The following is a 25,431-nucleotide window of genomic DNA, read 5'->3' as shown; positions in this document are numbered from 1 at the left end:
CTCACTGATGGTGGTGAAGACGCTGGTGAAGCAGAAGTAGTCTACGGTGTTGAGGGAGAGCAGGTGGAAGAGGAACTGCTCCTTCTCCTCTTCACAGCGCAGGAAGGCATAGCGCTTGTACAGCTTTCTGTAGACACAGCAAAACCCTGTCAGGTTTACTTTAGACCATCATCATCATCATCATCATCATAATTATCTACTGTTCAAACTCCGCCCTTTATCTGTCACATTTGAAGAACTTCTGTCAGTGTTCGGATACCTTTTCATGTTGGGTGAGCTGCTGGAAATGGATAGCCACGGATCATTAAGTAAAGCAGAGAGAAGTGCCTTTTATTGGTGTTTCTTTGAAAATGATCAAATTGTATCAAGATCATGTTTGTGACTTAAAATATCCCAAAGTGTTTTTTTTAATCACAAACGCTTTTAAGGCTGTTAAATTGTTGTTAAGCAAGACATGCAGCTTCAGAGTGGTGGTCAATAGACGTAATGCGGGTTTGAGTTCTGCATTGCGGTTCTGCATTGGCTTCACTTTTCAGACCCAGATGCTGCAATCCACTTCTTTTATACGTCTATAGACAGCACACTCAAAAGCTTACTTAGACAAGCAAAGGCAAACAATGGTGAGGTTTATGCTTGAAGAAGTGCCAATATCGAGTCCAAAAGCTTGACAGATGTCGTCACATCTTTGGTATATAGTGCATCCGGAAAGTACTCACAGTGCTTCACTTTTTTCACATTTTGTTCTGTTACAGCCTTATTCCAAAATTGAGTAAATTTTTTTTCTCCCTCTAAACAATCTACACACAACATCCCATAATGTCTACGTGAAAAAAGATTTGGGGATTTTTTTTCAAATCTATTATGTTATGTTCAAATATAACATGTCGATAAGTATTCACAGCCTTTGCCATGACACTCCTGTTTCAATTGTTCATCCTTGAGATGTTTCTCCAACTTGAATGGAATCCAGTGGTGCTTTTTTTTTTGCAACCCATTTAAAAAAATCTAGTGGAAAGTCAGACTTGGTGAAAATAGCCATCTGATTGTGTAATTTTTGTGTTTGAATAAAAGGCTCTATAGCGCCCCATAGAAGTCGGATAGCGACGTCCCTCAGGCAGTATGTTCGATTGACTTGAAATTTCTCCACCTGCTCTACAAAAAAGCCTCTCAGACCCATAAACTCGACCTACTTAGATTTTCCACCATTTAAAATTTTGTGAAAAACCAAAATACAAAAAATAAAGCTTTTGGATATCTCATTGTGCTTAGAGATATGGACCTATGATCGTCTAAGGGGCGCGTCTTGTTTTTTAATAATCATACTTAAAAACTAGTTGTCCTATTGATTCCAATCGCATCCTGGAACACAGTGGCGGGCTGTGCAACACAGCACCTTCAGTGCTGTGTTGTCCACATCAAGTGCGAACTGGGGAAAAAAAGAAAAGTGTCCTGGGAGTTACTGTCAGACCATGTATTAAACACGGCATGCTGCCCACTACACAGCGTGTTCAGACGCTCACTCTGCTATATGGCCGATTTTTTTTTTTAGGCCTTGGTGCGCATAAGGTTAACAATGAACACTCCGTGGAGCAAGCCTCCAACCTCGCTGTTGCTGCGTCATTAACCAGCCACATTTAGTTACAACTAGGGCTGGGTAAAGTTGAAAATTTTTTACTGATTAATCGCATGAATCTTTCTGCGATTAAATGCATTATGCACCAAATTCAATGATGAGGTAAAAACTAGTATATTGTGCGCTTTTATTTTAAAGTAATGTTATCAGAACAATATAACAGGCAACAGCAAGGTAACATGCATACATATATAGTTCATAAATCTGTTTTTTTTTCTTTTTTTTTTCTGAACAGGTACTCAATAAGGAATCCCTGTGAGGGACAAGCCACTCCTTTGGTCCATGTTTAGTCTGTTGCTTACCTTAAAGATGTAAGTTAAAGACCAGCAATTGATTCACTTTATACAAAAGCAATAAGTGCTTTTCATGTTTTCCAGTTCAGTTCAGTTTTTCTTACTCAGTGAGAAAGGTCCAGCCTGTGTCCACTGAAGATCTTGTGATGTGTGGAAAGTTCTCCTCTTTGGGAGAGAAGTAAAGATCCAGAAGTGATACTGACTTAAAGTGCTCTGCCATAGTGGATCAGACTGAGGGGTCAGGAGCTTTGTGCATGCGCGATTAACTTTCAATCTCGATGCGGAGCCTGCCGGTAGACTGCCTGCCGGTAGACTGCCGGCCTGTGCACGCTTTGTGAGGCCAAGTTGCTTGTTGAAGCCCTCACAGCTTGTTGAGAACAAAAAGGTACATAACAATACGTGCTTTCATGCCAGGCTAAATTCGTCAACACTGCCTGTCGGCGAGGCTATGGAAGTGCGCGCGCACCTACATAAATCGCCTTCAAAGTAAAAGCAGTGACGCTCTAATGCATTCATAGCATGCATCTTATTTATTTATTTTTCATGTTTGATTGACCTCACACGGGCCAGACTGGAAAAGCCGTAAGATGCCCAGGTCTGAACTACACCGTCTGGGAGAGATTTAAAGCGATAAGCCCCTCCCAATGCAAAAAAGAAAACGCAAATTAAAAAAACGCAGTTACCGCATAATGAAATAGTTAACGCTGGTAAAGGATTACCAGATTAACGTTGCGTTAACGCGTTAATCTGCCCAGCCCTAGTTATAACAAAACAATCCAACAAAACTGCGGCACTGAAACACTGCACACACACAAGACATCCCCCGCACACCTCGGCTTGCACGGGACCAGCATTCTTTTGTACGCTGCCCCACAGCGCATGTTAATGGCCACGCTAGGCCACTGACAAATCATACATCAGCGCCATTTCGCAGGAGCTGCACATCAAAGAATAAATTCAGCTTGTCAAACTTAAGATCTGATTTGTTGAATTCCATAACAATCAACCACAACGTCCACACCCTGTGTACTTTAATCTGCAAAGGACTGCTTAAACTACTTTGCTGACAGAGACACACGAGGAGAAAATGTGATCGGATGATTGAAAATAACTAGAAAATTTCGCAAGAAATTTTGAAAGTGTGGCTACTACTGCCGTAAGACGTCACAATATATATAGCTTTTGTTTATTACGCCCGTCTCTCCTCCAAAACACTTGAGGTGGTTTGTGTGTTAAACTGATTGGCTGATATGAAGCACCTGTGTGCTCTCATTGTCACGGTGACCAAGTGAGAGCCAGCAGACTGATAAGAGGCTGACTGGCCTGTGGACATAAGGAAATAAACTACTGAACGTCCTGTACACACGCGAACGTATATGAAATATCATACGACCTTATTAATGATCACAGTGTTGACAACTACACAATATAAAATACACGTAAACGTGCACGCCACCGTAATAATTGTGTCACACAAAGCTAACTTCATGCTAGCAATCAATTTAACTTCTCTGTCTCTCCACTTTGTTCATGTGACCGTAATTACACACACGCGCACACTTAGACACGCACACACACACAGTCAGCCATTTTCCTGTGTGTGTGTGTCTTTGTGTGTGAGTGTGTCACAGACGCACACACTCACAGACAGCACACTTACACACATGTACAGACACACACACACACACACACACATGCACAGGCACACACACTCACACACAGACACACTCACGCACACTCACAAACATGCACACTCAGAACTCAGAGGAGATGATATTCCAGAAGTAAACACTCAATGTTTTAAAGGATAACTTACGTACTACACGTTATCTACACAAAGGTTGTTAATTAGATATTAAACTACAAATCCCAGCAGCACTTGCTCTGCATGAAGCCACATTATATCAGACTGTTGATCGCAGGTCTGCGTTCCGCACCTCAGGAGATATTTACGCGTTGCTTCTCTTGAAGCTCCGCTGTATTTTAAAACGAAGACGTTATCTAACCCAACAGCTCAAACACAGAGAATGAACGACTAGCTAGCGAGCTAACGACAACGGTAAGCCAAGCTTTAAAGTTATTGTACACGCAACGCGACTATGCAGTGACATCCTCTTTTACGAGAGGATACAGGGCTGCACCAGAACCTTCTGGACCTCCTGTCTGCGGCGCTCCGCTCCACTCAACTGTTTTGTTTAATACGCGAACATCTCCGCGACTTATTGAACGGCGTAATAATCGCGCGACACAACGAATCGATAATGAAATTCGTTGCCAACTTTTTTGATAATCGATTTTTATCAATTTTATCGATTTATTGTTGCAGCCCTAGACTTGATTAACAGATACTGTGAGTCCGTACGATAAAACATGCGTCTGTACGGGCGATTTACAAATCAGGTACGAGCTTCAGGGGAGACGTGGCTGGCAGAGCGAGGTGGACTTGCTCTCACGTTCAGTCCGATTTCAAGACGTCTGAATCTGTTGGATTCCTATGGACCGCAGTTTATGACAGAAGACAAGATTTCCAACATTTTGAGCTATAAATTATGCCCAAAGAGTACATGGTACGGAGTTAACGGCAAATTAAAAAAAAAAAATCTACAAGATCTGACATGCTCTGCACTCTGAGTATGACATCACGCACTCTGAGCTGCGCAATACACACCCATGTTAAAGAGAGAAAAGGCGGCAAAAAAAACAAAACTAAAATGCAGACAGTTTAAACAGTATAAAATATTTAAAACATCTGAAATTATAGAAAGATTGCTGAAGGTTTTGTCAACATTTTAAAAGTCAAATGGTGTTTTTTGCTGAATGTATGCAGAAGCTATAAGCTGTTAAAGTTTATTAAAGTTGAAGAAGATTTGAAGATTTTCCCCATTGGATCCCATTCATTTTAATTTTAATAAAAAGCTTAATAATTCAAACAGTTTAATAGTTAAAAGCACGTGTCCTTAAGAAGCTGAATATTTTAATAGTTGAACGGTTTCTGTAGCTCAATATATGAAGCAGTTGAAAAGGGCCAAAATACGTACGGAAGAAATAGAAGAATAAGTTTATTTAAGATTCAAAGAACAATAGTCGGAATGCTAAAGCATGCTAAGCATGCTAAAGAATGCTAAAGCATTCCAACTAATAAAGATTCGAACAACAATAACTACAATAACTAGAAATTGCATTTCCTGCTGAAAATGCATTGGAGTGCAAAAAAGCTGAAGCATAAAGCTGAAATATTTGAAAGAAATTGATGAATGCAGCTGAACATAGTGAAATATAGTTGAATAAGGCTTAAAATAGCTTAAAAAAGCTGAATATATTTGAAAACAACTGAATATATATGAAAATAGTGGAATATATACAAACATATATAGAAAACTACCTGATGAAAAGTGTTGAAGCCCAAAAGCATTTAACTGAACTGCTTAAAATCCTTGTTGTTTAAATGTATAATTGGAAAAGTTGAAAGGAAAACTGCATCATCTAAATACTCCAAGACATGAATTACAATCCAAAAAGGGAGAGAGGTAGAAAAACCGTAGAAGTAGTTGAAGTAACCGTAGTAGAAGTAATCATAGTTGAAGTAAGAGTAGAAGTAGTTTTAGTATTAGCTGAAGTAGTCGCAGTAGTGGTATTTGTATGATTAGCAGTAGTAGTAATAGTCAAAATATTAGCAGCAGTACTCAAAGTATTAGTAAGAGCATTAATTATTTAATAAAAAAAATCCTTATTTGAGCTTTATGTTAAGATACAGTTAAATCCTGGGGCTTTTATTTTGAAAGGAGAGAGAGAGAGAGAGAGAGAGAGAGAGAGAGAGAGAGAGAGAGAGAGAAGTCATTTGCGTTGTGTGTGCGTGTATAAGTCTCTGTTAAACTGCCCTAATGATAACACCTGTGGGCTGCTAGATCAAAGGTTGCCATATGGATGACTTCAAAGGGACTGCCTTACACAGACCTTAATGGTGGGGAACTCCTGTCAAACTATTTTAAAAAATGAGACTTTAAAAGCCCTTATTGCTTCGATATCGCATATGGAGCGTAAGGAAGACTTGATTAACAGATACTATGACTGGTGAGTCTGCGCGTGTGTAAGTGTCTATGTGTCTGTTAAACTGCCCTAATGGGAACACCTGTGGGTTGCTAGATCAAAGGCGGTGATGACTTCAAAGGTCTTCAGCTACATAGTTACTTTAAAAGCTCCTGTGGCTTTGATATCGCATATAGAGCATTAGGAAGACTTGATTAACAGATACTGTGACTGGTGAGTCTGTACGATAAAACATGTGTCTGTACGGGCGATTTACAAATCAGGTACGAGCTTCAGGGGAGACGTGGCTTTGGAGGGAGATTTAACATGGCGGCGGATGGCAGAGCGAGGTGGACTTGCTCTCACATTCAGTCCGATTTCAAGACGTCTGAATCTGTTCGATTCCTATGGACCACAGTTTATGACAGAAAACAAGATTTCCAACGTTTTGAGCTATAAATTATGCCCAAAGAGTATACGGTACGGAGTTAACGGCAAATTAAAAAAAAAAAATCTACAAGATCTGACGTGCTCTGCACTCTGAGTATGACATCCACCCCATTGGATCCCATTCTTTTTAATTTTCATAAAAAGCTTAATAATTCATAAAGTTAAATAGTTAAAGATATGAAAGGATATAGCACACGTTTCCTTAAGAAGCTGAATATTTTTAATAGTTGAACGGTTTCTGTCGCTGAAAATATGAAGCAGTTGAAACGGGCCAAAAATACATACGGAAGAAATAGAAAAAAAAGTTTAACTAGAAAGAGAATTTCCTGCTGAAAATGCGTTGGAATGCAAAAAAGCTGAAGCATAAAGCTGAAATATTTGAAAGAAATTGCTAAATATAGCTGAACATAGTGAAATATAGTTGAATAAAGCTTAACAAAGCTGAATATATTTGAAAATGAAATGTATAATTGGAAAAGTTGAAAGGAAAACTGCATCATCTAAATCAGGGGTGTCAAACATACGACCCAGCCCGCCCGGGTGTCCAGTCCAAGAGAAGAAATAAAAAAGCTTTTTTTAAATTTAAAGTCTGCCATGGGTTGGGTTTGAACCACTGACCCTTTGCTTCTAAGACGGGGTTGTTAACCACTGATCCACAGGCACAGTTGGTTAGACGCCTGATATTATTGGGTTGCAGTGTGTCTATAAAACCATCTGTTAAACCTCAGAATGTGAACGTCAGTGACGCTGTTAATCCTGACGTCTGTAACTGAAGTGACTTGCACACACACGCGCGTGCACACACACGCGCGAACGTGCACGCGACCATAATAACACTTTAGCGCTGCCGTTCGCGCGGCCGTTTCACGTTAGTGAGCGTTCAGGTATGCTGCCGTTCACGTGCGTGCACGGCCGGTTACGTGCGCGACCGTTCACGCACGTGCATGTGCGCACCCGTTCGCGTGTGCGGTCGTTCACGTGCCTTCAGCCTGCAGATGTACAGACTAAAAGGCTCCTGTTAAAGAGTTGAAAGCGGATTTGAAGATTTTCTTCATTGGAAACCATTCATTTTTATTTTGATAAAAAGCTGAATAATTTTAAAATTTGAGAAGATATGAAAAATGTAAAAGCGTAGATTAATAGCTGAGGGTTTTGTCAACATTTGAAATTTTAAATATTGTCTTAAGCTCAACGTATGAAGAAACTGTAAACGTTTGAAGTTGAAGATGATTTGAAGATTTCCCCATTGGGTCCCATTATAAAAAAAATCATGCTTGCAGCATTCCAACTAATAAAGATTTGAAGAACAGTAGTTGGAATGCTGAAGCATTCCATTATTTATTAGTTGGAATGCTAAAGCATTCTAACTAATAAAGATTCGAAGAACAATAGTCGGAATGCTAAGCAATTATTAGTTGGCTTATTAGTTGGAATGCCTTAGCATTCCAACTAATAAACCCGCAGGAGAACATGAAGTTGGCTTGCAGCATGGGGTCTATGACCCGATGCGGCTATAGCCACACTTAATTATAATAATACATAGTGCATTTGTGAAAAACAATTAAGTTATAATAGTTATAACTTCATGTTTCTGTTTAGACCAGCAGAGAAGGTTTAGCAGGCCCTGATACAAAAGAGTTCAGGTCATTTAAACCCCAGGGTGTGCGACAGTTTCGTCCAATTTGGGCTTTTTTGTCATTTTTTGCCGTTTTTAGCATTTGTACTCTTACAAACTCCTCCTATAAATCTATGTGATCTGCTTCTATTTTGGTCAAGAATGATCTGAAGACCTGAAAGAGTTGTCCTTGAACAGCCTTGACGTGGCGTGGTGATACACGTCCATTTCGTGCAGTTTGCCAAGAAAGAGGAAGTTGTTGCAAGTACAGTATCCAATTTGCCCCAAATTTATCATGCATGATGCTGGTTAAAGGCTGGACACAATTCCATGCGAACAATTTCACAATGTCATAGGGCCACCAAAAGGAAACAACATGTTTTGTACTTCGATTTATTAAACATGTAATGTATCACATCAATGTGTGTTCTTAAGTCCTTAATATTGGTTTGTAATATATATTACTTAATTTACAAATAGGGAACCCAGCATTTATATGTATGAAAACCCAATCATGAAATGCATGCTAAAGCTCATTAATCAAGATAACATTTATAACTCTGTTCATGAATTGCATACTAATGAATTAATAATAAGTGTTCATGTTGGAACAACGATTTAAAATTATTATTTTTTCTTAAATCAAGTGTTTACTTACGCTAACGAGCATGTAGTTATTATAAATTGTTATTTAATTTTCTTTATTATAGTATCTATAAAAGCAGTGACAAAATGTTGCTATTGCAATAAAAATTCAGCATGGACCATTTTATTACAATTGTGTTGGTGTTAGGTGAAAATTTGAAGAACCACTGGTTTTGGGACGTGCTTTCGGGGCATGCATAAATATTAGAATGGCTGCATCTCAGAAAATGGAACTCAATTACCCTTATCAAAAGCACAGAGCAAGTGTCTGTGTGAGAGAAAGTTGATCACGTGCACTCACTTGGTCAAGGCATGTCGGGATAGCAGCTGTTTAAGGTGTTGAGAGAGCAGCTTCTTCTCCAGGGACAGTCGGATCCAGGCCCTCGCTCGTCCCACGTCAGTCTTTATCTCGGACATGCTCTGGATATGCCTTCGGAGACAGACAATGGAGGGACATGAGACAAATGGATGAAGGCTCGTAAAAACGCTCGTCCACCCTCGTCACTGGTTACTATTGCGATTTACCATGAAGTTATATGCTTTTAATTTAGTGTGTGCGTGTGTGAAGTCTGTCAGCTTCTCCAGGGCTCAGTGGTACAGAGTTTTTCTATGTGAAACCTACTATTAATACTTACTATGTCCACAATATGTTATGTAATGTAACAATTATGTCATTATAATTCTACCCCTGCTATTCCTGTCTCCTGTATAACACGTATTGCATTTGCTGGAAGAGGAATTCCTCCTGGGTTGCAAACTTTTAGATGTTTGTTTCTTTGTTCCAGAAGCCAAAAACTAGAGCTTTGCTACTGTGCAAAACAACAAATAACCATAAGAATCCGATTTTGAATGATTTTTTTTTTGCCAAAGGCAAATTCGGATGATTCTGTGCTACAAGCATGTATTAAAGAACCCCAGGGACAGTTACAGAATTCCAAGTCTTGTTTTGTCCGTTTTAAGTCATTTAGTTTACTAAAACCAAAAACATTTGACAAATAGAGAATGTTTGCTTGAAAAGTTAATCTGCCAATAATTGTAAAATGTACTTAATGGTCAGTGCGAAGATGCCGCTTTAGAAAGAAGAGCTTATTCTCTCGATTATTAGGAGTCAGGAAGCGGTTTACGTTTACACATAGTATTACTGATTACTTATATGCAATTAGGAGACAATTATGACCACAGCACGTACCTCATATCCTGTATGAGGGACACACGTAGAGACGGCATCGCTACGGAACTGTCAGACTTCCTCCTCTCAGTAACAATAGAGACTGTGGAAGAGAAATACAGGATATAAGGATTTAATTTTTTTTAATGACCGGATACATTCGTCTGAGTCCCTTGACATTATGTGTGTGTGTGTGTGTGTGCACGCCTGCATGCGTGCAGGCGTGCATGCGACCTGGGGATTCTGCCTGGTTCTCCAGCTTCTCCTCTCGGGACTGGTAGTGCAGCAGGTGCGACCACAGGGCTGACTTCCCCTGAGAGGTCAGAAAAGCAGAATCACGACACACGTAAAGACCGATGACGCGTGTGCGAGTGCATGTGTGCGCTGACCTGTTTGACCTGCAGCCCATGGCTCCAGATTCTTTCCAGCAGGTCACATAGGCTGGCGATCAGAGTGTTCTCCTCCAGCCCGGTGATGTTGGCATCGCCGTGGCCCAGCTCCACCGCCTCCCGGCCCATCTTCTCCACCAGCATACGCTTGGTCTTATTACAAATTGCACAATCACACACCCAGATAACTATTTTTCAAGCCCTTACAGCCACTCACACTCAATCATTTAACAGGTGACATCAGTAAGTCCTAGAGGGTTTAGGGTTTGAGGGTTTAGGGGGGGCATTGGGGTTGGGGCTATGAATTGTGGGTAATTCCAGTTAACAAAGTCTGCATCCAATGTTGATTTACGGAAGGAGTCATAAAGGTTAAGTCAGAGTCAGATTGTCTCTAAGTGCAGGGTCATTCTGTTGTCGTATGTTTCACCTTCATGCGACATTCCTTGAGCAGCCCCTCCACAAACTTCCAGTTGGTCTGGGCGATGACGGCGGGAGACAGATCAGACAGTTTGGGCTGCCGGAGGTTCTTCCCTAGACTGCGGGCCTCCTGCATGTATTTCTGGAGATTTAACAGAACTGGTTAATGAGCTCTGGAGAACAGACCTGAGAAATACACTAATGGAGAGAAACACTTTATCCGTATTGTAGTATTTACCATTTCTAGTGTCTAGATGTCAAAATCAAACACAAAGATTGTGTGTGAGTTAAGAGGAGAGGGTGTGATGCATGAGAGGAGGCATAGCCAGGACATACTTTATTAATAAGGAGAGGGAGTGTTGGGAAGTGTGGTGAGTTCCTACTGAAGCGGGAACTGATGTACTACAGCTTCTTCAAAATAAGAACTTCCCAATTGCTCTCTTTGGTTCATTTTGAGTTTTTTTTGCTCAGAAAAGTTCTTAGGACCTGGTCAAACCAGTGTTTTGACAGAGATTGTAGCACCTTTAAAGTTATAATAATAAATAATACAATTATATAACATGTATTATCATAAAATGAAACCCCATATTTGATATTTTGTTTGCCATATTTTCTGCAGTACAATTTCAAGGTATTTGCAGTCATAGTTTGTATTGGTGGAGGCAGAGCCAGCCATTACCGTGATTGACAGGAAAACAAAGCATGCATGTAATCAAGAACAATTTGATCTCATTGATAGCTCCCCCTTTTGTTTACGGTTCACTCTCACTACATCACATCAGAATTGGATTAAACTGCTCCAACCAACCACTGCTGCTTTAGTAAGAGGTATGAGGTTGGTATGGGGTGAAGGGGTCCGACAGAGGACGTCCACAACACAGGCAGCTCCTCCACATACCAGGCAGGACGCAGAGGCAGATTTTTTAGGCGGTTTGATAGACGGAGGGGACGCTTTGTCCCACTCCCAAAACGCCATCGAGTTCTGCAGGACCAGACAGCCCTCCACCTGCTGAGGAGGAGGAGGAGGAGGAGGAGGAGGAGGAACAGAGGTACGACCCAAACCCCCGGACCGACAGGCACAGGACACACGAGCAGACAGGAGAGGACAGGAACAAAAGAGCAGAATGGAGAAGACAACAGAAAGCAGCATGCACATGAAGTCTTTCAGAAATGATGACAAAGAAAGCTCAAACCGAAACCAAAAGAAAGTCCACATACAGAACGAAAACCAACAGAGACATGATGCCATGAGACAAACAGAGAAATTAACGACGTGCTTGTCAGCTGCATCCCATTAGAGAACAGAGGAGGGGGAGGGACAGTTTATGAGGAGGCTTTTCTACCTCTTTCAGGTCGTTGTCGAGACCCAGATGCTCCGTCTGTTGTCTGTGACGGTCTTTCCTTCGCTGAGCTGTCGCCGTCCTGTGAGACCACCTGCAGGTCAAACAATGTGTCATCAGACTAGTTTAAAAAGATTTCAAAGCCCCTCGAAATACACACATTAACACATCGCCATTCACAGAATCTCTACAAGGAGGAGGTTATCGAATCATTGCTTTCTCCATGACCCTTCTGTCTGATGCTCTTTAAAGCAGGACTTCATTGGTTTTGCTGAATAAGAATACTTGCGTTAAGTACACAGCTGGAGTCAGGATGTGGTTAGCCTAACTTAGCATATAGACTGGAGGCAGGGGAAAACATCTAGCCGGGCTCTGTTCAAAGTAGGGTTGCAAAATTCCGGGAATATTTAAAGTTGGAAACTTTCCACAGGAATATACGGGAATTAACAGGAATTAACTGGAATGTTTGGGGTAATTTAACTGTATTTACCTCGTCATAAGCAGACATGCATGCAAACATTTATAATACAACTTTTAAAAATGACTTTTTTGACATTCCGAAAGCCGCGAATAGTCGAGGTGATGGTGTACTTTTGTGTGGACATACATACTTCCTACTCTAACTGCTGTAAAAAGTCTACTGTATACAAATACATTTGGTATTAAAATGAACATGGCTTCAGTTTACCAAGTAATCAATATGCTAATGACAAACAGTGTTGGGAAAGTTCACTTTCTACATGAACTAGTTCAGTTCATAGTCGATAATTCAAAATTTTGATCTTAGTTCACAGCTCCAAAAAATGAACTAGTTCAGTTATTCTTTTCAATAGGTTGCAAGCTGTAATTGAAATCTCTATCTGTCTGCAATACCGCTCTTGGCCTCTACGCAACTCAGCGCTCTCACACTTGCCAGGTGTATGGCTGAAACATTCAGACGCAACACTGATGACAAAAACTTCAAAAACAACAGAATGTTTTATGTTTACGTTTATGTTTCTGGCAGACAATGTTCCCAACCAGCTGCATTCAGGGTCCAGCTGAGCTCGGCAAGCATAGTCTTGTTCTCAACAAAATTTAAGTTCCCTGTTATATGCTTTTGCAAAAAACTTAGGCAAATTTCTTTTTTTCAAAATTCCTGAGCCAAAATTCCCGTGGAAACTTTCCGGAAATTTCCCGGAAAATTTCCGTCCCTTTGAAACTCTAGTTTAATGTGAAACCTAAGCAAAGCGAGATTGAGGAATCTGCATTCCTTATGTACGTTTGACCAGCAGCCTTTTGTTGCATCTCATTTCCCATTTCTCTGCCTCCCTTTTGTCATCTCTCTACTGTCAATAGTGCGCTATAGGACCAAAATTAACATATATGTGTACAGTATTTCCTACAAAGCCAAACTATTTCTTTACTCACTCTTTAAATATATATTTTTTATTTCTGTCTTTATCCTTTGCCTTCTTCTTTTACTTTTTCTTTGTAACTGTTGGTGATGTCACAACCCGGATCTTAGGCCATGACAAATGTGGCACGAGCAACAGTTTAGAGAAAACCAAAACCAAATCCGAAACCAAAACAGGACGGGAGCAACGGTCTGTATCACTCCCCCCACACCTGCGCAGTGAGCAACGCCAGTACCGGGCTCTTATTCAGTTTCCCGTCCCGGGTGCTCTGCATCCCCCAATCACTGCACACCTGGCGTGCTCAGGGGCCGTCACAGTGGACAGACAGTAGATTGGGAAAAAAAAGAATAAAAACTGGAATTAAATCCCACTGAAGACATCAGGCTGTGTCTAAGCACACGTTCACTGAGAGTTATTACTTTGCTGAACGATGCAAACAAAACAGCAAACAAAGTAAGGTTTGAAGCCACAGTGTCAAAATCAGCACAGTGTTGGTGTTAAGTGCTGACTTTATCTGCTGCTTTCCCTCCCAAGGTGTAAGGTGGACTCACTTGTTACTGGTCGGCCCTGTGTTAAGCACGTCGGCCTGCAGTTTGGGGAAGAAGCCCTGCTCGTATTTGCCCTGCCCGATCTTCATGTCAAGCAGGTGTGGGTGGATGGCGGTGTGGTCGATCTTCACCAGCCGTTGCTCTATGGCCTGAGCTGGAGGGGTAGACACAAGGCAACACAAACATTTGTTTTTGATTGACTTCATTATCAGATCATGGTCAGAGGGAGGAGTCTAGTTACAATCCCGACATTAAAGGGAATGTGAGTCTGATGCACTGCACACACTTGGTAACACCAAAAGATGGACCCATACAGAGTAACGGTTCAATCAGGATCTGTGATCAAACTTTGATAGATTCATGAATAAAGAGAATGAATCTTCACTCAGCGCAGTTTTGTCCAAATGTCACTGCTATAAATCGAGGGTGCTGCTTATCCAATCAATACAGTTAATAACTTTACTCGATTAAGCAAAGTAAATCAAATCTATTGTTTACTGTCCATCAGTGGCGGGCCGTCGGGGCCAGCAAGGCCTCTGCTGGCCTAAACAGAATTACAAAGTTAAAGGCGGGGCCTGTCAAAACCTAGAAGCTAGAATCTCAGGACCTACGGATGAGCCCTTTTCCACAGAGGTTCATGTGCGTCGAGTGAGAGAAGTTCTGATTATGTTACTGTTTTCTACATTTGCAGTCGTATTTAATCGTAAACTAGCCACAGAGCTGTGCTTACTGCTGCACCTGGGGGTGCTGGTGCTGCCTCTCCTTGGGAGAGGTTGTTGCCGGTGCAGTTGTGCTGCAATGTCATGTCTGTACTGTGCAGGGTCAGTGTGGCGGTTTTGTTGATAGATTTGGACAACGTGCATTTTTTTTGTTGTGCTCTCCCCTTGCTGAGCTGCCCCTCGTCGGGTACATTTCCTCCACTGTAGTGACGCGACCGGTTCTAGGTTGGCTTGGAAAGGCTCGGGCCGAAGGTGGCATGCCGGCTCCTGTCGTGTGCTTTAGAGAGCCCGTGCTCGAACCTCGCCGCTTCCCGGGCTGAATATATGCTTGTGACTTCTCTCCCCACCAGAGAGGGACGCGTCCCCTGCACTGTTGACCGGGGCGCACTGTCCTTAGTGTCGTGTTGCTTTATATGGCGGGCCATCTTAAAGGGCGTCAGGGGTCTAAGGCAATTTTGGCAACCCACCCGACCCGTCTTCAAACACGAACCAAGGAGTTCGCACACGCGAGTCAGAGGGTCTCTGAAGCCCCGTTGCGCAATAAAAGTGACGGGTGGCTTGTGACTTGCAGGTTCGGTCAGTCTCCTCACCCCGTATGCTCGTGGTGGAGCCGTGTGGTGGATGAGTGTGTTGGTCTGTGACATTTTTTTTTGTTGCTGTAATCACAGCTGGCCTAATGGCCAACACCACGGACCGCCACTGCTGTTCATAAACAGTTTTCCAGAGGGCACAACAAGGTCAGAGGGATGAAGCAACGGATCAGCTACTGTCTGACTACAGACTCTTTACCCTCTGGTTTCTTCAATAGCCCGATACACCTCAACCATGTTCATGTCCATCTACAGCAACACCAAGTCACCAGTGAGCAACACATGTGCATGAGTAAACCCTGACTGTTCCTTTCTCCCCGAGGATGTAAAAATGTAAGAATAAACAGTTATTTTATCCAGAAGAATGCTTTTCTTTTTGCTTTAACTTTAAATGGAGGCCTAAATGTCGACGTATATTTATGCTACATAGCTATTTGTATTCGATAAAAGGGCAAAATGTCTGTTCTTTTGAAATTGAATAAAAATGTAATAATAAATAATAACAATGGTTTGAATTCATATAGCGCTTTTCTGAATACTCAAAGACGCTTTACATAGGAATCATTCACACAATGATGAGAGAAGCTACCATGCAAGGTGCCACATCAGAACTATCTAACTTTCATTCACCGTAGTCGCAGCTACGGGAGCAATTTTAGGGTTAAGTGTCTTGCTCAAGGACACATTGACCCTGGCTAGCGGGGCCAGGGATCGAACCGCCGTTCCTCTGAACGACCCCTGCTCATTACTGCGCCACGGTCGCCCCAATATTGTTCAAACGCATATGGAAATGTACATTGGTGACAGTTATGTGAGTGTGGGCTGGAAGATGCAAATTAAATACATTACATTATATAAATTATTAATATACGTGTTAAATGATTTTAAGTTTCCTCTACCAAACCTGTGAAAACATGTTTAATGTCCTTTGTGGCTCTGGAGGAGCTTTGTCAAGTCTTCAATAATAATAATAATAATAATAATAATAATAATAATGCTGTGGTTTTCCCTGTAATCACAAAAAGCAGACGCATAGAAAAACAACGCATTATTCCATTTAAAGTAACTTGAGTCTGACTTGATTTCTGTTGATCCATTTTGGAATCACTAACCTATACTTAACATACTTACTGAGACCAGAGCACATAGCAACATCCCTAAACCTTTCACATGATAAAAATGATTAACAAAACTTGCTCCCAGATTGCTGCAGGTGCAAGGAACAACGTCCAAAAGTTACACAAATGTGACACACACAGAGAGCACAGATGCATTGTGGGACCGAGGCTGAAGAGACAAACCTGATAAACGCGAAACCTGTGACGCATACCCCACTGATGCCCACTGTGTGTGACCCATTCACTACTGCAGACTGATTCGTTCCTCTGTGTCTGTCTGACTGAACCCAGGCAGAAGCTGCAGTTTCAATCTAATCTGAGCAGCAATTGGAGCGAGTCACCTCGGAGGAAGGCAGGCTGCCTATTGTCTGAGTAATTGGCTACTTGCATGCACCATCGAAGCTCGCCATCGCTCATTAGGGAGAAACAGTGTGGGTTCGAGGAACGGTAAGCTTTAATTGCAGTCGCCGATGAAAAGCTGAACGTCGTAATTTTTGACAGAGGAAGGTGATGATCTGCGCTGATAAACGCTGCAAAACAAAGCCAAACTTTAAGCGGATACCATCACTGTCATAGCTGTGTTTTGAATGGTCACTCATCTGTCTGATATATCAAACACATCCTTATATAACAGTTTATGAAAGGGTTTCAATATGCATTCATAATATTCTGTAAGCTTATGGTATAGATTCCCTGACGGCCTCCACCACTCTGAGGCAACCCTGATTTGAACTGCCTGCCTCACTGTGCACATTCAGCACTAAAGGAAAAACGAAGGGTAAACACACGCGGCACTAATTAAGAAAATACAGGCCTGAGCAAACACTGAGCAGTAAGACTGTAATTTTGTATGTGTGTGTGTGAGTGAGTGATGGAGTGTTTGCTGTGTTGGGATGCAGAGAAATAAGAAGTGTTTTTACTGGTCACTGGGGAGAGCCAAGCTGCTGAGCTTACCGGACTCCTTGAGGATGGAGCACTTCTGGTAACTAGAGGACCGAAGGCTGGGAGCGCGGACGTTGTAGAGGCGAGCCTTGTCAATGCGGCCATCGAAGACGCGGAGCAGCGGCTCCTTCTCCTCCCACTGGGACATGATCTTATTGTCAATGAAGGTGGCAAACATCTGCGTCTCGATGAAGTGGGAGAGGAAGGGGAGGTAGGGCTCTGGCTGGTCAGACAGGAATGAGGCCTGGAGCAGAAATATATACATCCAGGCCAATTAAGGACAAGAACAAATCGGACCTAGCGCTGATTCAGTCATTGTGATCACCTGTCGACATTATAGACAAATATAGGAAGTTTTGACTGTGAATTTTATTATTTTTCACAATATAAAGTATGGAAAAAGGCAAAAGACTTTTTAGAGGATGTCCATGGCAAGCCAGCATTTTTCTCCATAGTGGATAAATAAATAAAAACCGCAGCATTGCATTCTTAGTGTGGATGGTGAAAACTGAGCTTTTGGGAAACAATGTGGCCATGAACTTAAATGCAGGATTGTGGTTATCTTTAGTTTTAAAATACTCTTTACATCTCGGGGCAACATTCTCTCTAGATTCAGCAACTTTTGGATCTGTTGCTGTTTGCGAGTTTCTCGAGAAAGCAGTTGGCAACACAGGACATAATATTTTGGTTGAATAATTTCTTTGATCGAGCCGAGCGTACTCTTTAAGAATTAAACTGGATGACTGACTGGCCGATAGAGTGGAGTTTGCTTAGTTACCAGGACGTAGTGATCAAATCCATTGATGCCGCTCATTTAGCTGTTTGATATGTTAATGCGACAAATACAATCGTTAGTTTGTCTGTATTACACTTCACTGTAGACGGAGAGAAGTAACCTGAACAAGGTTAGTGCAGGTGGGTGTCTTCTTTTCCTTTAACAGATAAATCCAATTTTAAAAATGTTTTCAGTGAAGGCAGGAGATGTGCTACCATCACCAATATATTAACATATATATTAACGTGTAACCTAATATTCCTATTCTGGATGGTTATAGCTTAAATATAAAATACACTACTGCAAAAGGTCAACCTAGACATAACAGTCTGTCCCAAATAATACCTTTTACTTAAGCTGTTTACTCTCTACTCAGTTTAATCTTTTCCCTATGTATGGTAGGACACAGTGGGTTTTAGAAAGAAGCCTCTCTTTGCTCTAAGAAGACAGACAATTAGAAAAAAAAGCTGTGATGGATCTGCTACTGACTGATATTGGTTCAAAATAGTTTGAAAGGGTGGTATTCGTAAAGGCCAATTAGATAAGCCGCAAAACATAGTGACACACATATTGGGATCTCTGTACAAAAGCGGCAATTGACAGAGTGGAATACGTTTTATATGTTGCCTGACCACAAATAAACATGGTTTAATGGTACTTTCTTATCTCTTCATTTAAAAAGAATCCACCATGATGAACAGAAGGCTTCAAACTGACCCTATGATAGGTATCGACTGACATCCAACAATAGGTGAATAAATCCAAAGATCCAGATCAGAGCACCTTAAAAAAACTGACCTAGTATAGAAATAAGTTTTGTCTGCACGTCATGTGTTAATGCTCAATTTAGTCACCTTATCAAAGTTGTGCATCTGCTCCCTGTTGGTGAGCCAAGACTCCAGGTCCGGGGCGCTCTGGATGACGAAGGCTTCGTAGTCTGCAAACATGGTAGTGAAGCGGCTAGCGAACACCTCCCGCAGCTGGACGTTCAGCTTAGCGTTTCTCAGCTCCTCCTCTTCGGCCCCCGTTCGGCTGCCTGGCCCCGGGGAGGCCTGAGCTCTCACTCCAGCCCGCAGGGCATCCACGCGGGCCACCGTCACCCCAGTGCGCTTGGTGAGCGCCTGAAGTCTCTCCAAGGTGGCGTTTCCCTGCAGCAGCTGCAGCACAGCCAGCCCCTCCCCTGCGAGGTTGCCGTTGCGCCCGTCGTCCTCTAGCTGCCGCAGGGCGACGGTCTTGCGCTCCCTGCCAGGGGTGGAGGGAGTACTGCCGGGAGCACTGGTACGGGTCCGCGGCGGGGCTCCTGTGCTGGCGGAGATGCCAAAACTGAGCAGCACCTCGCTGAGCTCCTGGATGAACTCAGTCTTGTTGGGGAACTGGGGAAAGTCCTCTGGAAGCTCAATGTAGTGGTTGTCAATGTCCACAAAACACAGGTTGGCCTGGGACAAGAACAGATGTTAATATTACAACAATAGAGCTCAGTAATAGACAATGATCCGTTTGAATTACTGGGACCAAAACATTACATCCAATCTCAACATCACAAAGAGAACATGAGGAGTGTCCTTAGGGTGCCACTGACAGAAGGAAGAGGAGCAGGGTGAGAGTACTATCAGGAGTCATATTGAAGACAAATCGGTTTTAGGAGGAATGACAGGGCCAGGAAATGTGGAGTACAAAGAATGTAGGTCAGTGTGTGATTTATAATAGCACATTGTCGGAGATCAACCTCAATCTGACATAATGGAGTTAGCGTTTCAGCCTCATATAGGATCAAAGTAAGAACTGATTATGCTTTCAACCATTCTGAACAACAGAAAGAGGAATGTACTGATGTACACATACTAGGGAACACAGATATTAAGTAGAATTTAAAACAGGAATGAAAACAGAGAGAAATCTGAACGTCAGACCCCTGTGTGTGTGGTGTGTTCAAGTGCTGGAGAAATCTTTATCATCCATAAATGGGCAGCCTCGGGAGGACGAATTTTGTACCTGGAAGTGAGCATCACACTGGTCCCCTTGATATTTTTTTTTGTCCACTGTATTTTGGATCATTGCTGAAAATAAAATCTCCTTGCATAGCAGACCATGCCGTCAGTGTATAGCTCTCTTGCGTTGTTCATTCTGTACACATCACATATATTGTACTTATGTCCCTTCTGATAGACTGATCCTCCTCTGTTACTAGAATAGAAACATAGAATTGAATGGGTAAATGATGACATTTACCCTAAAAATCGCTTTCACAGGTTCGATTCCAGCCTTGGGCATTTCATACCCCCCTTTCAAAAAAAAAGAACTCAAACAAACTGCTGATCAGAAGCTTTTTTGTCTCCAGAAATGTTGCCCTAGTTTTTGATCCAAAGCGCGCTAGGGATAATTGCATACATACAAGGACAGAAAAGAGGAGACAAAAGTTGAAAATGGACGATAACATTGCCACGTAATCTTCTCTGCAAAGAAAACATAATGCAGTGTTCACCTTTGGACATGAGGGGCAAAAAAGAAGAAGACCTGCATTGAAGTACAGAGTTCAGAAGGACAAACACTGTCTGGCATTAATTCCACAATTACATTCATAGTTCCCTCTCTGCTTCCTATACAGTTATTTCATCATCAGCCCATTTCTAGGTCACAGCCACTTCAAAGGTTCATTCAGCAATACAGGGAGATTCGCCTGTCTGAGCGGGTGAAAGGTGTGGGGGTTGAGGGAGGCGAGGGTGGAGACAGGCCTCGAGGGTACTCCTGCGCTGGCTGGGATAATTATCATCCCATACGGAATGTGAGCCGGATTAACGAGCACCGGGAGTCAGCGGGATGTGAGCGTAGCCGGAAGCCGGAGAGCCGAGATGTGCCGCTTTGTTAAGGCCTTATCTTGCTTTGACACATGAACACACACACACAAACATTAATCGTTACCATGCATCAGGCGCAATGCTGGTCTAGATCTAGTGCAGTCACCTCCTCACACAGTGCGGTCACACGCCTTCGAATTACTGGCTTAGTCGGACTAAAATCGAATTATCCCGTTCATGTAAACACCTTTGTTCGAATAACTGCGATCTGACTATGATCCGATGAACACCTCTGGATAACTCGATCCAACTCGATTGATAATTCGGACATCCCGGAACTGGACTATGCGCCTTTGCGCATGTTCAAGACCCCGCCTCTCCTCCCTCCCAGGTCGTGACCCGGAAGTCGAAAGAGACTATAAGTTGTCACGGTCGGCAGAAATAAACAAACGTAAAAGTCGAGTTACGAGCTAATACTACCTTCGGTGGGTGTCCCGGCTAGCTCCCTGCTGTAGCTAGCTAGCGCCGCTGCTGCTAGTTCCCCGTTTGCTCTCCGCTAGCTCCCCGACAATCACCGAAGGTAGCGGGGTTCTCTCCATTACGAAGAATGAAGAGGTCAAGCGGAGATGGCTGTATCACCACGACATGTAATGAAAACAGCGCCACCTATCGTATCGGATATGATATGCTTTCGGCCAATGATTCGATTTATTCACTGCCATGTATATTAGGATTGGCAGCGTTTCCCAGATTCGTTAAGACGCTCTTAGCGCTATGAGCGTCTTAGGAGCGCTCTAAGAGCGCTGTAAAAGAATGACGTGTTTCCCAGAGTCGTTCTTAGCTTAAGACGCTCTTTCACTAAGAAGCAAACGTAAGATCAGTCTGACCCACTCTTAACAGCCTTCTTAGCGACTAAACGCTCACTGCAGCCACAACAGGGAAAGTTATATCTGACACTCAAAGGAATACTAAAACCATGCGTAATGATGAATGTGCGCCCACAGCTGCAGAACACTGACGCAAGAAAAATAATAGCATAAAAAGAAAAATAACGATATAAAAATAAAGAATTTCCCCTGTGTTCCTGTAGCTTCATAAATAAAATGAATCAGCATTACTATCACTCATTACGTTTTCACACACATTCTGCATCTGCATATGAGTTTACGTTAGCTATAAAAACATCAACAACCCTGTGATATTTCACAGATATCAGGGAAACTGACAGGTGGAACTGAACTCGGCTGGAACCTCATCAAGAGAGGCTCCACGTCTAAAGGCGTTGCTGAAGTCCACGCGTGAGAGACACCACGGTTGCAATACAGCAGAATCTCGCTGCTAACCAACAGCGTCGCCGTGCGCGAAGCCAGAAAGTTTACATAAATGCATATGTGCGTCAGCACTTCTCCCCACTTAATGTGCTGTCTGACAGGGCTGTACAGTCCAAGTACCGGCTTCCCCGTGTGGAGATCCAACGCCTCGTCACGCTAGTGTCACCACTCATCCAGAGGCCAACCCGCTGCAATGTTGTCCTCAGCCTGCGTTTTTACGCAGTGGGGAGCTTCCTGGAGGTGGTGGGGGACGGTACATCGGTTTCACGAAGTGTGGCAGCCGTGACACCGATCCTCCTGCGTCATGCCCGGACACACATCAGAATGCCCACGACACGGGATGAGGTCCGCCAGGTCCACCGTGGATTTCATGCCATGGCTGAGATCCCCCGGGTGATTAGTGTCGTGGATGGCACACACACAAGCGCCCGTAGCGCAATTGCACCTGTGTGTGGGGACCACAGCGTGTTGTGTGTGATTTATGCGCTGATAAAGTGGTGGGTGATCGATTAACCTGGCATCGATTGGTTTAGTTTCATCACCACGGCGCTGGACAGCTCCCACTAAGAGCTTCTTTGGCGAGATCTTAAGAAGGCAGTTAAGAACGCATCTGGGAAACACTCGTATCTTAGTGCTCCTTCTTAGCGAACCCTACTTTCGAGCCTTCTTAAATCCTTAAGAACGATCGAATCTGTGAAACGCAGCCAATAGCAGTTGCCCCGAAAGAGAGCATAGTCCGACTAAAGCATGATTCGAATGAATACCATCATGTAAATGCACTGACAATGGCTGAAATAAAGAAGAATGAGAGACCGAAATCCACTTCGCCTTGAGGTGTATTTGTAGACGAACAATAGGTAATTCCCTCACCGATTGTGTGTGTGTTTTGAATGGAGGGGTGTTTTTTTTCAATTTCCTGTATGTCTGAACAGGAGCCTAGTAGTCTCGCGTTGGCCTTGGAGTGTATTGTCAGCAGTAATGAGCGCTCACTACAGCTTGTGCATGCACACACGTACAGTACTTGTGGGCTAGCCTGGTACACCAAACCTTAACTGAGCTAGGAAACCGCAATCACAGGCATTAAATCCAGTCCCAGGTAGAGATGTCACAATATGACATTTTCATGCTATGATTATTGTCAGAGGAAAATATCAGTTATCAGTTAAAATGAAATGATAACATCTCCTACATGTTTCTCACAAAAAATACATTTTACAAGATTACATTTGAACACATCCCACTCACGTTATAAATCCCTTTTTGCTTTTTACTGAGTGGAACTTCATCTCACCATAAAGGATGGGACCTCAATACTAGAGACATGCCGCTCTGCTCCGTACACTATATCAACAGCTGTCTGACACGTGGATGAAGCACTGCACTTGCTTCATCCACGTATCACAATACAATATATGGCAGTATTTTATCGTTAACAATTTATAGAGCTGCAAGTAGAGCGGAAGCTGCAAAAGAACAGTGTGCGAGAAGTATGGGAGGGGATCAAGACGATGACTGGCATAAAGAAGAGCGGCCGCAGTGTGGAGGGAGGCCTGGAGAGGGCCAATCAGTTAAACCAATTCTACAACAGATTTGACTGTCCTACGGCTATGTCTGCCCACCCCTCTCCAGGAGCTGCCTCTGTAGTGCATGGCTGTTATGAGTGAGAGTAAATCCTCCCCTTATTGTTGTTCACCTCCCTGCCTGAGGCGGGTGCTATGATGTTTTGCTGGTCTCTTTCCCTTGCAGGTGATAGGACAGAGCACATAAGAGGAAACCTGTAGTGGCCGGCGCTCTTTATCCAGCTCCCAACCAGCCCATGCTGCACAGCACTGATTTGTGGGTGGTGGGGTTACAACGGGTGTCGGTAGGGGTGAGAAGCCCTTTTTGTTTCATCCTGTTTTCTCTTGTTTTTCAATAGGGAGTTAGGTAAGCGCTTTGCACTTTCTTTTGGTTCCGTTATGATCTAGGGAAGACAGCTGACTTGCGTAGATTGTTTTGTTTGTTATTTTGGGCCGGGCTCACCCTGAAGAATTGTTGACACCTGAACAAAATAAACATCATTGTTCATGACTCTGCAGCATTGGTCCTCATTTGGGAGGTGGGGAGACCCGACCTTGTGCTATGCTCTGGCACTCCTAGGCTGGGCGTAACAATGGCCATCTTGCACCTCCACCCCCTCCCACACACATCCCTAGCACACCCTACCCCCACCATCAATGGCGTCCCAGACCTCTTTCTCCAGCCATCAGCCACCGATTACAGACACTTCGGGGAACAAATAGTCACCGCACCCCCACTGCAGACCACCTGTCTGCAGCACCGGAGCACCACAGGGAACTGTGCTCTCTTCTACTCTGTTTACCCTGTACACTTCTGACTTCTGCTACAATAGAAAGTCCTGCCACATGCAGAAGTTCTCGGCTGACACTGCAATTGTGGGGTGTATCAGGGATGGCCAGGAGGGGGAGTACGGGAACCTGGTGGAGGACTTTTTGCAATGGTGCGAACTCAACCACCTACGACTCAACACCGCTCAGACCAAAGAAATGGTGGTGGATTTCCGCAAGTCTAAACCAACTATGCTACCAGTCTCCATTGACTGGGTCAATGTGGAGGTGGCAGGCACATACAAATGCCTTGGGGTAATTCTGAATAATAAACTGGACTGGTCTGCCAACACAAACTCAATCTACAAGAAAAGGCAGAGCCGGCTGTACTTTCTGAGGAGGCTGCGGTCATTCAACGCCTGCAGCAAACTCCTCGAGATGTTTTACCAGTCTGTCGTCGCCAGCGTCCTCTTCTATGCGGTGGTGTGCTGGGGAGGAAGCACGAAGAAGAAGGATGCAGGGCATTTGCAGGGCAGTGGATGCAGGGCAGTTGGCCTGCATCCTTCTTCTTCGTGCTTCCTCGAAGGCTGGTGAAGAAAGCTGGCTCTGTGGTCGGTGCTAAACTGGAGTGCATCACTTCAGTCGCCGACAAAAGGACCCTCACCAAACTGCTCACCATCATGGACAAAAAAAAACATCCACTCTATGGTACAATCAGTCAACAGAAGAGTGTGATCAGCTGCAGACTGCGCTCGCTGCCACGCAAACCGATAAGCATCCCAAGAGCCATACAACTGTACAATCTGTCAAAGTCTATCAAAAGGTGCTGTGTTTGACTTCTCTGCATAGTCTCCTCCCCCTCAAATATGCACAGCCCCCAACCCACTCACTCACAATTTATACACGGGGTTCA

The 25,431-nt window shown here is 43.3% G+C and overlaps 1 protein-coding gene across 4 annotated transcripts in view; it reads right to left on the bottom strand.

The window, feature by feature from the left end:
* Positions 1-25,431, bottom strand: part of dennd5b (DENN/MADD domain containing 5B) — an 82,690-nt gene that overhangs the window by 22,621 nt on the left and 34,638 nt on the right. For 2 of the 4 annotated variants that reach the window (XM_068586061.1, XM_068586062.1), the window contains 10 exons: positions 18,920-19,501; positions 17,303-17,534; positions 13,925-14,075; positions 11,980-12,070; positions 10,647-10,778; positions 10,220-10,372; positions 10,065-10,143; positions 9,852-9,933; positions 8,964-9,092; positions 6-127 (listed from right to left, as the gene is read on the bottom strand). In XM_068586061.1, the coding sequence (XP_068442162.1) occupies positions 6-127; positions 8,964-9,092; positions 9,852-9,933; positions 10,065-10,143; positions 10,220-10,372; positions 10,647-10,778; positions 11,980-12,070; positions 13,925-14,075; positions 17,303-17,534; positions 18,920-19,501 (1,753 nt within the window). Of the gene's footprint in view, positions 1-5; positions 128-8,963; positions 9,093-9,851; positions 9,934-10,064; positions 10,144-10,219; positions 10,373-10,646; positions 10,779-11,534; positions 11,646-11,979; positions 12,071-13,924; positions 14,076-17,302; positions 17,535-18,919; positions 19,502-25,431 lie in introns of those variants that run through there. The other 2 variants (XM_068586065.1, XM_068586063.1) reach the window with 2 other exon arrangements.

The sequence above is a fragment of the Clinocottus analis genome, unplaced genomic scaffold (genome assembly GCF_023055335.1).
Source record: "Clinocottus analis isolate CAN_PGR_092001 unplaced genomic scaffold, fCliAna1.0.p SCAF_20, whole genome shotgun sequence".
Classification (NCBI taxonomy): domain Eukaryota; kingdom Metazoa; phylum Chordata; class Actinopteri; order Perciformes; family Cottidae; genus Clinocottus; species Clinocottus analis.
The sequence above is the reverse complement of the archived record's forward strand: the minus strand, read 5'-3'. Positions and strand labels throughout refer to the sequence as shown.